Below are 12,855 nucleotides of genomic sequence, written 5' to 3'. Positions count from 1 at the left end.
CTGGTATATGGTCATGTGTCAAAGAGATAAACACACTTCCTCTTCCCACCCGCCGCCCAGACTGTTCTATGCAATATTGTAAAATATCCGTGAAAATGGAAGAAAAGCTTTCACAGCACAATGACCCCCAACTAGATTTTTTATCAGTGCCTTTTATCAGTGCCAGCTGAGCTGTTGTTGGTGTTTTACAAGGTTTTTTACATGATGCTTAGGTTGTTAGCTCACTAGTTTATACCAACACTTCTTACTGCTGCTTTAATGTTTGTTTATCATGACATGGTGATGTGTTTGGCCTTCATGTCCTAAATCTTCTTTAAGCTGCTGCTTTTTGCAATCGCGGCTGAAAAGCGCGAAGTGCTGCTGCTGCTGATCCTGCTGCTGATCCTGCTGATTTATCCGACAAAACAAACGAATGAGCTGAAATGTAGCACAAATAAGGAAAATAAACAAGACCCAGGCAGATCTAGACAGGTGGGTTTGGGAATGGAAGCGGGTCCCGGCTTAGGTCTATTTTTAGTTTGACGTACCCCACTAAGCTAACGGGTTTGACTTACACACTACAGTAGGTAACTCAGTTCAGATAGCCACTGTTAAGAGTCAGAAACTCACTGTATCAGAAAAAAAACTCACAGTAAAAGAAAATGAAAAAACTATAGGCTGACGGTAATCATATTCGTGGACATTCCCTTTTTGTATATTCATCCACCAAAAGACATTGGGTTTTTTTTTTTTAGATTAGATTAGATTAGATTAGATTCAACTTTATTGTCATTGCACAGAGTACAAGAACTGAGTCAACGGAATGCAGTTTAGCATCCAACCAGAAGTGCAAAATAGCAATAAAAGTGCAGAGTATGTGCATATGTAAAGTGTAATAAGTGAATAAATAGATATGTACAGTAAGAAATAGATATGCAATATGAACAGTAAGAAATGGATATGCAATATGAACAGTAATTGGAACAAGAATAGCAGCAATTGAAGTTAGAAGTGTAGGTATGATAAGTATATGTAAAGTGCAGGTGTAAGTTGAAGTCAATATTAGAGAAAGAGAGATGGAGAGTTGTGTACTGTTTATGCGGATGGTGTGGGAGAGCCCTCATTTGGTGTCATTATGCATGCAGCCTCTTGTATCACCCTGGGGCAGCCTATGGCTACAGCCTTAGCATTTAGCTCACAGTTAGCAACCATTTCCACAATCATTTAATCTTTTACATGACGTCAGCTCTCTGCCCATTTGACATGAAAGGAAACATTGCCCACATTGTTGCTCATGGAAATCCAGTAATTCCTCTCTCTCTCTCTCTCTCTCTCTCTCTCTCTCTCTTTCTCTCTCTGTCTCTCTCTCTCTCTCTCTCTCTTCTCTCTCTCTCTCTCTCTCTCTCCTCTCTCTCCTCTCTCTCTCTCTCCTCTCTCTCCTCTCTCCTCTCTCTCTTTTCTCTCTCTGTCTCTCTCTCTCTCTCTTCTCTCTCTCTCTCTCTCTCCTCTCTCTCCTCTCTCCTCTCTCTCTCTCTTCTCTCTCTCTCTCTCTTCCTCATATGAGGCAAGTCTTAATTACTGAATTCACAAATAAAAGAATTAATATTCTGAATTGAGAATGAACAATGAGCTCAAGGTCCCTAGTCTTATCAAGGGTATTATTATGGCTATGAAGCACTGTGCAAAATCTTCAGGCAGTCAAGCAGTTGCTAAGATACCAAGAATTAAATCCTACTTCCTGGGTATTAGCTTATTCCCAACCTCAATAACCTGGGCAATCTGCTAGAACACAGCATCTTGACCAGTGACGACACCTTTCTGGACACACTACGGAATCAGTAGGATTTCACAATCTCTGTGGATATATGAACCCAACCTTGTAAGATAACATTCTCTCACTCTGTAAGGAGGAAGAATATTAGTTGCCCTGCCAGTAGGCACGATCTGATGAGATAAATTAATATATGCCCATTAACTGATTTTTTTTTTTTTTATTTGCAAGAGATTAAGCTGCAGTTCATAATTCATGCTTTTGGGGTCTATCTTTCTTTATAATTAACATAGAAACAGCTAAGAGCTTATTGCTCAGGTTGCTATGGATACTGAGCAAGATACATCTCTTAAGCTTAAAGCGCAACACCTTTTGCCATTTGTTCCACATTCATGGCAGACAAAAGCAGCTGTATCTGCAGCAGCCATCTTGTGCCTCACCTACTTTGTATGGATGTCTGTCTGAGATGAAGACTACTGACATGCATTTGCCATGATGTGGTGAGAAGGGTAGTGTTTAGTAAAGAACCCTGTTAATGATAATGTGGTGAGAAGGGTAGTATTTTGTAGAGAAGCCTGTTCATGATAATCTGGTGAGAAGGGTAGTGTTTAGTAAAGAACCCTGTTAATGATAATGGAAGGGTAGTATTGACTAGAGAACCCTGTTAATGAGAATGTGTCAAGAAGGGTAGTATTTAGAACCCTGTTAATGAGAATGTGGTGAGAAGGGTAGTATTTAGTAGAGAACCCTGTTAATGATGATGTGGTGAGAAGGGTAGTATTTAGAACCCTGTTAATGATGATGTGGTGAGAAGGGTAGTATTTTGTAGAGAAGCCTGTTCATGATAATGTGCATCTCCGTGAACACATCCCTACTGCTTTGAAGATGCAATTTGCATGCAGTTCTACTAATTGTTGTAGGGCTGTCACATCCATCAGCTTGACTTTGTTTGCTGATTTTGGTGTTAACTATGGTTTTGGTTGGTGTAGTAAATGAGAGTCAAACATGAGAGACAAAGGGAACGAACGTAGAAGAGATGACAAGCTGATATTATCACCTAAACCAACTTGGACGTACTAATTCTGATTTAATGTCAAAATTAGGATATAATATTGAAGACATATCCATAGCATTTATAATAGAACACCAATAGAGGACTCAGATGTCAATTTGGACTGCCCCAATTTTTTCCAAATTAAATGTAAACTTTTTTAAGACTTAAACGTTATTTAAAAAAATATAGGTGCTAAATATATTTCATCAATCTGAATATTATGTGCAAACATTATTCTTTAATATGCTGTATTACAAATGTGCAGAAACACGTGGCAGTATTCTCTGAAAAATAATAGTGCAATTAGAATATAAATCACAAGATTCATTCCCATAAATGAATAAGATGATTGTGGAAAGAATGTATCTAAGAGCGTAAATGGGCAGTACAGACCAGTCACACTTTACTTCGACTCTCTGTCATAAAGCTGACATAATAGCAGATGGCATGTACTATTATAGACTGTCTGGGGCAGATGTGCTAACACGTTAGCGCCCGTTTTAGGCGTCATTTCGTTGCAAGGTGCACCTAAAAGCATGGCATGGTATGTACTAACAGACTGCACATTGTTAAAACCTCATTCATTCTGCCTGCTGCAGGAGTCGGCCAAGTCGCTGTTTAAGCTGCGCTCTCTAACATAAGTGCATCTTCCCCTCACTGTCTAGTGATATAACAGCATCACAGGACCTTTATTAGTTGTTGTTCAGATTTCAATCATGTTAAATGTTAACCACAGCCTAAACAGTACATATGAAAATATAAGAATATAGAATAGAATATATGAAAATGCTCAACCTATTCCTGAGAATGTCTGGACATCTTTTAATGTAGGGAGTTTGATAAGATCCAGATGAGCTCATTTTATGCACATGTATTTTCTGACAGAGGTAGTGAGTGAGGTAGTTAGACCTCTCGATGGTAGACCGCTCATTAAAATGAATGAAAACAACATGAAAAATGTATTGACATTGTCATGCATGGAGAAAATGGTGGCTTAATCCAAGATAGAATCAGATTTTTCCACAATGCAATCATGAGCAATGACATTTCAATTTCAAGCTTCAAAATAAATTAGTGCTGAGCCAATACGTTTAAATGCGTTTCATGTACTCCCTTTAAAGGGCACCTGAAAATTTCAGTAAATTAGGACACTTCATCATAAATAGTTAAATATACATAGTTTCATTTCTCTTACTTGGGTCTTTCATAAAATGACAAGGAGCTGGTTAAAGCAGATTGGATTCAGGATTTATGTAGGTTACCATGTAACGATACCACCTCAAGTTAAAAATACTTTAAAATCTGCCAAAACATCTTAAATAGGGGGCAGATGTTTTTTAGAAGTAATTTGATGCAACTTGCACATAAATTGGTGATGTTGGAAACTTCCAGAAACAATGGCAGCGGTAGTCCATTTGTACCATGTTAATGGCAAACTTTTTTGCTTGCCTTTTAATGTCTTGCCATCTCTTTTATCTCTCCACCCACTTCCCTACATGTAGCTGCTCCAGCAGTGATGTGTGTGTCTGTTACATGAAGAGTGTTCTCTAATGGCCCTGATGTGTGTTTCTGTTACACAAAGAGTATTCTCTAATGGCCCTGATGTGTGTGTCTGTTACAGGAAGAGTATTTTCTAATGGCCCTGATGTGTGTTTCTATTACACAAAGAGTATTCTCTAATGGCCCTGATGTGTGTGTCTGTTACAGGAAGAGTATTATCTAATGGCCCTGATGTGTGTTTCTGTTACATAAAGAGTAGTTTCTAATGGCCCTGTAACACTGCAGTGATGTGTGTGTCTGTTACATGAAGAGTATTTTCTAATGGCCCTGATGTGTGTTTCTGTTACAGGAAGAGTATTTTCTAATGGCCCTGATGTGTGTTTCTGTTACAGGAAGAGTATTGTCTAATGGCCCTGTAACACTGCAGTGATGTTTGTGTCTGTTACAGGAAGAGTAGTTTCTAATGGCCCTGTAACACTGTGCCAAACCCCCAAGTGTCTGGAGATGTCTTTTTCAAATGTGTGATGAATCTGGATCATGTCTAGAGATGTTTTATATATGCTTTATGCAAAGTCAAATGCTGAAGCAGTATAGTATATAGTATACAGTGTCATTGTAAATTATCTGAATATGCCGTTATGCCATATGTTGAAATATATGGGCTCAATATTTGGCTAGAATATGACCAAGTATGTGGCATACCATCACTCTGTTACTGAAGCATACATGGTGGGATACGCTTGGGATATGTACAGATAGAATGCTAGGTGATATTTTGACTTTGATATTTAACTGATATGAATTATATACTGTATGTAGCATGTATAAATTGTTGGGTAATGATGTGCATCATGCATTGTGAAAAAGCGAAACATTCATTTGCACAAATTTATTCAAATGTTAACATAAGTGTATTTGTGGATAGAAAAACTATTTGTAAATTGCTGCATATTTGTGGATCATGGCGCGTGCATTTACAAAAGACATTTTTCTCTCCAAACGATTGGATCATCTACCTCTCAACCATTTTTCTATTGGCTAGATTAGGTGGATATTGGTTAGATGGATATGAGTTGTTCTCTTTGCTATTGAGACACATTGTGGTAAACCCGAACCCCAACCCCAACCCGTCCCCGAACACACACACCCACACATTATATATATATATATATATATATATATATATATATATATATATATATAGCACATTTTTTCACACAAATATTTGTATTTCAGTAAATCCGAGTCTGAGGGTGTATATCCACACTGTACTCACATTAAGTTGTAGCGTGTCCATCCATTGTCCAATAACTCTATAGCCAGGGATGCTGTTATTGTTGACCTGGTACTGGAACAGGTCGTATCGTCCTGGAGCATCGCCATTGCGATTAAATGTCACAGATGTTCCAGCACTACCTGCACAGTACAAATGGAGTTAGAATAGAATAGAATAGAATAGAATAGAATATATGTATTTGTCATTGCACAAGTACAACGAAATTGAGGTAGCAGCTCTCAGACACAAAAACAATAAAAATATAGATTGAACATATATATATACATATTTACACTATAAAAACACAAGACATATAACACAACAGAGAGACAAATACAGGTCAGTTTTGTGCATTGTTAAGTGCTATGATGGCTCTGGGATAGAAGCTGTTTCTCAGCCTGTCTGTTTTTGCTATGATGGTCCTAAAGCGTCTCCCTGAGGGCAACAGTTCAAATAGTTAGCACCTGAAGCGAGAACAGTGCATGATTATTAGTATTTGCAAAAAAAATTATTAGATTTTATATTATCTTTTCAATATTTACTCCATCTCCCTGTAATTTAGAATGACATGATGATTGTATAAATCAAAGGCAAGAAGGGAGAGAAGACATTTAAAAGAAGAACAAAACAACTTTGAGGATTTGAGGAGGGTGTGATGGAAAGACAAAGATGTAATTGTGGTGTTATAGCCAGGCACCAGGAACACTCTGAATCAGCAGGTAGAATGTTCCAATCATTCAGTCATCAGTGCAACGGTCCAAAAGCTCAACCAAAGGCTATTATCACTCTACCACTGATAGATCAGATTTGCACTAACCTCAAACAAGAGTGCCTGGATTATCGTTAGCTATGCATTTATTGTGTGTGTTCTTGTGTATCAATTACATTTTGATTTGTATTTTATTATACATATAGGGTATACCTGTTTATGTTTTGTTTTTTTGTGAATTGTATTGTTGTTTACAGCTGTCAGATTGAGAGCAGATTTCAGCCAAGCATTCCAAAAAGGGTTTTGATTTGATATTAGTGACATGTTATATATACTGTACATGATGCCAAAGAAGCATAGGTGTGACACGCGCACGAACACACACACACACACACACACACACACACACACACACACACACACACACACACACACATATATATAGTAACACTATTTGCTATTGATAGTGCTATTGGATGCTATTTGGTGTCTGTATTGGTGCCCAATAAGGTCTGCATTAAGCACCATTAATCATTTATCAGGCCAGTATACACCAATTTCTCACATCCTTAATAACGAACTAGCTGGTCTTAACCTAAGGTTACTGATATATAGCAAAGGATCAAAATAAAGATTGTTGCATTTAATATACTGTCTAAATATGTCACTTATAGTGGCAGAATAGTTGTAGAATAGGTATTCCTATTTGCAAACTTTACTTTACCAACAAACAAACTTTGCCAACAAGTCCACCTTGTAGTCTCACATGACAGAGACATCTGTCAGAGCCTGATGGAGACTTAAGGCTTTAGAAAAGCTCTCAGTCTTGTGGGAAACACAAGATGGTTATTTTCGAGGGGTGTGTGAGGGCACTTTGGACACATGTTCTATGTTCTGAGAAATGGTCTTGTAATTGATTTTTTCTCACACATGGATTACATCCTTTCTATGCTGTCATTAGAAAACGATCAGCCTTCACGTTAGAACAAGGAACCTGTTTTTAAAGGAATAATGAGATATTTACAGTTTATTAAGGGTGAATGTGTCTGTAGTCCTAGTGGGCCATTATGGGAACGTATGTTGGGTCAGTAATGATATACTATGTAGGCATCACTGATTGAAGTGCACTCATTGCCCTTGAGCAAGTTTCCACTTTAGAACCGGGGCCCTTTCTCCCAGTCACCACTAGCAGCCTGGGTGAGGACCAGTACCATTACTGCCCCCCCCCCCCCCCAGTCACCACTAGCAGCCTGTGTGAGTACCATTACTGCCTAGCAGCCTGTGTGAGTACCATTACTGCCTAGCAGCCTGGGTGAGTACCATTACTGCCTAGCAGCCTGTGTGAGTACCATTACTGCCTAGCAGCCTGGGTGAGTACCATTACTGCCTCAGTCACCACTAGCAGCCTGGGTGAGTACCATTACCATTGAGCAATGAAACAGTGTTTGTCAGTAGGAATACCTATTGTACAATTATTCTGTCCCTATAAGTAACATATTCATACAGTGTATTAGGAGGACACTTTCTATTTTTATTCTCATTATATATCAGTGAGCTTAGGTTGACACCAACTAGTTGGTAATTAAGGATGTTCCAAGAATAAAGGACATAAGAGCTTGGCAAATACGGGCCTAATAAATGATCAACAATGCTAAATAAATATACAAGTTATGTGTTAATGGTTAACACATGAATAAATGTTGGCAACTCACCATTGAAGCTGACACTGCGGATGTATTTGAGCAGTTTCTTCCCTCCAGCAACATCCATTTCTGGACAAATCCCTGACGTGTCAGGACAGAGATCCTTCTGCATGGTGTGCAGGGCATGGGCCATTGAATACACGGCATCAATCACAAACTGAACTTTGCCCTCCTGTTCATACTTAGAGTCTGACCCTATTCGTTCTTGACCTATGGAGAGAAGAGAAGAGAGGGACAAGTTAAAAATAGCTTTGGCTATATTTCTCCCCACAAATTGTATTTTTTATGGTGGTTGAGATGACTTGGGATTTTAACTTATGATATATGTGGCACAATAGAAAAATATGTTTCTAAAGACAGCTGTATATCATAGAATACTCTAATTCAAACCCAAATAGATAGTTATGGGATGGGAAAATAATTACATTAAATTATCTTTACTAACTTTTCTTGTAAAAATAAAAAATAAACACACACAGCTCTTGTGCAAATACCACACCGTAATCATCTAGCATCAATATGGGTCTCTTGAGCGATCCTTTTTGGTGCAGCAAGAATCATGAGCCACACCCTCATACTCATACTCAAACACGCACACACACACACACACACACACACACACACACACACACACACACACACGCACACACACTCATACTCATACTCAAACACATACTCATACTCAAACACATACTCAAACACATACTCATACTCAAACACACCCTCATATTCATACTCAAACACACACTCATACTCATACACATACTCAAACACACCCTCATACTCATACTCAAACACATACACATACTCAAACACATACTCAAACACACACTCATACTCATACTCATACTCAAACACACCCTCAAACACATACTCAAACACACACTCATACTCAAACACACACTCATACTCAAACACATACTCAAACACACACACACACACCCTCAAACACATACTCAAACACATACTCAAACTCATACTCATACTCAAACACATACACATACTCAAACACATACTCAAACACACACTCATACTCATACTCATACTCAAACACACCCTCAAACACATACTCAAACACACACTCATACTCAAACACACACTCATACTCAAACACATACTCAAACACACACACACACACCCTCAAACACATACTCAAACACATACTCAAACTCATACTCATACTCAAACACATACACATACTCAAACACATACTCAAACACATACTCAAACACATACTCAACCACACCCTCATACTCAAACACATACTCATACTCAAACACATACTCAAACACACCCTCATACTCATACTCAAACACATACTCAAACACATACTCAAACACATACTCCAACACACCCTCATACTCATACTCAAACACATACTCGTCTAAACACAGCCCACGCTTTCCTGACTCCATGAATCGGCACCTGCCACTTCAATACATGGTCACAAGTTGACCGTATGTTTCACCAGCATCTGTGGTGAAATCAGCAGCATCTGGAGTATATCTGCTAGCAATTTGTCATGAAATGAAAATGTATTGTGTCGTCGAGGTTCTAAAAAGCTATTTTTGATTTTCTAGACATTTTCATCCTTCACCCTTTCAAGAGGTTTTCTGTACAGGACTACACTGGGCAGTTTAAGGGTGTGTGAGACCACACATGGGCAGACCATTGCACAAAAGTCTAGGCCTGCCCTGCTTAGTGAACCTAACTAAAGGTCCAAAATCAAATCCAAATCAGTACGTATCCATGTTCTCAAAGTGAGAAAGTAGATCTCCTGCTGTCACTCATTGATAGACACACACAACAACAGCACCCACACACATTTTCAATACAAAAATATTTAAATGTCCAGTAATATAGAGATATATCCTATATCCTACACAGTCAAATGAGGCCCCCACCCCTATTAGTATCAGTATAATCAGTGTTCAAATGCATTGTTCAAAATGTATAGGGGCCCTAATTCCATTGACAGGTAACTAGCAAAGTGTGTTGCGCATGAACTAAATCTTTGGTGTGGCGTGTGGGAGCATTGTGCTGACCCACCCCTGTCTGCTCTTAGGATCTTGCTCATGGTATTAAATTAGCAAAATGATTTTGCCAAGTTATTAAATTAGCCTTAGCTCATGCAGACTTTGCTTTGCTTGTTGCCCGTTGCCCATCAATGAAATTCGGGCCCCCAGCATGCACTTGCGTTGAGTCTGCATAGAGTAACATCCAGTAACATCGCCTCCACTTGCGTTGAGTCTGCGTAGAGTAACATCCAGTAACATCGCCTCCACTTGCTTTGGCCCCAATAAGCCTTTTTATCCAGCGTCCAGCGGCATGGGACCGTACTAAGGTGGAAGTCAGGACCATTTGAGCTCTACCAAAGTGGTATGTTCTTCAACAGCTTCAGATTGCAGGTGCTTTGCCTTCATTCCCAACCTGATAACTCACCAGCTGTACACCCACAACAGTTGTGTATGCTGTTATGCCCTCAAACGCTAGTCATCGATCACGGCATTTATCACACCCTAACATAATCTCCCATTCATCTCTCGGCAGAGAGAGGAAAGCGATATTCATTAACATAATACTGGGAGAGATTAGCTTCCATGTTTCATAAGAATGTGGCTTACTCTTATCTTGGAGAGCAAGTCCCAATATTAATGCTGTTCCTTTGACCTGTTTCAGGGAACTTCAGATGAGCTGTGAAGAATATTCGTGTTTTTCATATACTTCCTGAGTAGTTTGCAAGACATGTGAATTCATCCCCCACAAGAATGTACCACATCCACATCCACGTTCATGAAAGCACTGCTGCTTCTTTTAGAAAGCAGTAAATGGGGGCAGGACCAGAATACCTCACAGATGTGTTGCAGCAGCACACAGAGAAATCTATTGGTGATATCTACTATCAGAACTAAACATGGAAAAGCAGCTTTCAGCCGCTATGCGTGCACAGCTCTGGAACCAGCTTCCTGATGACGTCAAGGGCACTCCAAGTGTAGCCAGTTTCAAATCTAGACTTAAAACCCTGTTCTTAGATGCTTTTTAACAGATCAAATGCACTGTACTTTTTTTTGTTTATTTTCAAAACCTTTTTTTGTTCTTTAAACTGTTTTAGTGCACTTTACCTTTTTTTTTGTCCTGACCCGTGTTTTTTCTCTTGTTGCCTGTCATATTGTATTGTGGTGTGCCATGTTTTCTCCACGTCTTGCCTGACTCTCACATGTTACACTGTCAGCGCACCTGAGACTGATCTGCTTATCAGTGACAGTATTTAAACTCAGTTCTAAAGGCTCACTAATCACTTATCACTGGCAGTATTTAAACTCAGTTCTGAAGCTCACTAATCACTTATCACTGGCAGTATTTAAACTCAGTTCTAAAGGCTCACTAATCACTTATCAGTGGCAGTATTTAAACTGAGTTCTGAAGCTCACTAATCACTTATCAGTGGCAGTATTTAAACTCAGTTCTCAGGCTCACTAATCACAGAGTTGTCTCAGTAATTTCAAGCACTGTTTATGATGTGAAGATTGCCTGAAGTGTTCCCAACGATGATGGCAGCAATGTCCTTGACGGTGATCAGACAATCCTGATGCACAATTTGTTCAATTGTCGGGGGGTTGTGCTGGTGGTGGGCTGCGTGGTGCTCTGACCTCTGACCTCTCCTTGTCCTCCAGGGACGTTCTTCCCCTAAAACGAAGGCCACTAAGCGCACGTCGCCTGACTCATGGCGCCACGGACGGCTGCCTCGGTGTGTTGGTGCGCGATGTTTTGTCTTGTTTTGTTAGTAAATGACTTACTGTGTTTGTATGTTTTTATGTTTACTGTATGCACCTATACATCAGAACAAATTCCAGGTAGGTGTAAACCTACTTGGCAATAAATACTATTCTGATTCTGATTCTGATCATTGCTTCGTTGCCGCAGGTTTTCTGGAGCATTTCAAGGATCTCCATTGCTGCTTTCCTGAGTTTGACATAAAATGTAATGATCGCGCTCTACTCAACTTTCAATGGTCCATGGTGAAATTGCAGATGCACATGCAGCAGTGGTCACAGAAACGCATGTAACACAGGTGCCTATGTTGCAAGCAATATAACGCAGAATACTTACTACACAAAAGCAACGTAACGCAGAATACTTACTTCACGAAAGCAACGTAACTCAGGATACTTACTTCACGAAAGCAACGTAACTCAGAATACTTACTACACAAACGCAACGTAACTCAGAATACTTACTACACGAAAGCAACGTAACACAGAATACTTACTACACGAAAGCAACGTAACACAGAATACTTACTACACGAAAGCAACGTAACACAGAATACTTACTACACAAACGTTCTTGCTTGCGCCTGCTACATGTGCTTTACTCTGCTTCACTCCAGTCTCTGAACTTTTTGATCACACCTTCTATCTGGGCTAAAGCCTTTAAACAGTCAAATTATTTCCTAGATGCAAACTGTACCTTTGACATTTTCCAATCTGGCTTTCGTTCCCATCACAGCACAGAAGCGGCGTTAGTCAAGGTCGTAAAATGACCTCAGAATGAATGCTGACTCTGAAAAAACTCTCTGTCCTTGCCCTTCTGGATCTGATTCTGAGCACAGCTGTTGACACTGCTGCAGATCATGAAATCCTTTTTAAAAACTTGAAAATTGGCTTGGCCCTTCTCTTCCAGACCTATCTAACTGGCCGGGAATATTGTGTCACCCTTGGGGACCACAGCTCAAAAAACATTTGTATGACCTGTGGGGTCCCTGAAGGATCCATTTTAGGGGCCTTACTTCTCAGTCTATACGTGTTACCCCTTGGTAGTTTCATTAGAAGGCACAAGATGAATTACCATAGCTGTGTAGAT

The 12,855-nt window shown here is 39.5% G+C and overlaps 1 protein-coding gene across 2 annotated transcripts in view; it reads right to left on the bottom strand.

The window, feature by feature from the left end:
* LOC105913228 (metabotropic glutamate receptor 7) overlaps positions 1-12,855 on the bottom strand; it is a 146,925-nt gene that overhangs the window by 30,330 nt on the left and 103,740 nt on the right. For both annotated transcript variants that reach the window (XM_031568542.2, XM_031568541.2), the window contains exons 6-7: positions 8,002-8,202; positions 5,581-5,720 (exon numbers count right to left, since the gene is read on the bottom strand). In XM_031568542.2, coding sequence (XP_031424402.1) covers positions 5,581-5,720; positions 8,002-8,202 — 341 coding nt within the window. The remainder of the gene's footprint in view (positions 1-5,580; positions 5,721-8,001; positions 8,203-12,855) is intronic.

This window comes from Clupea harengus, chromosome 5, assembly GCF_900700415.2.
Source record: "Clupea harengus chromosome 5, Ch_v2.0.2, whole genome shotgun sequence".
Lineage (NCBI taxonomy): Eukaryota > Metazoa > Chordata > Actinopteri > Clupeiformes > Clupeidae > Clupea > Clupea harengus.
Note: the sequence above shows the minus strand (reverse complement) of the source record. Positions and strands in the feature narration are given on the sequence as shown.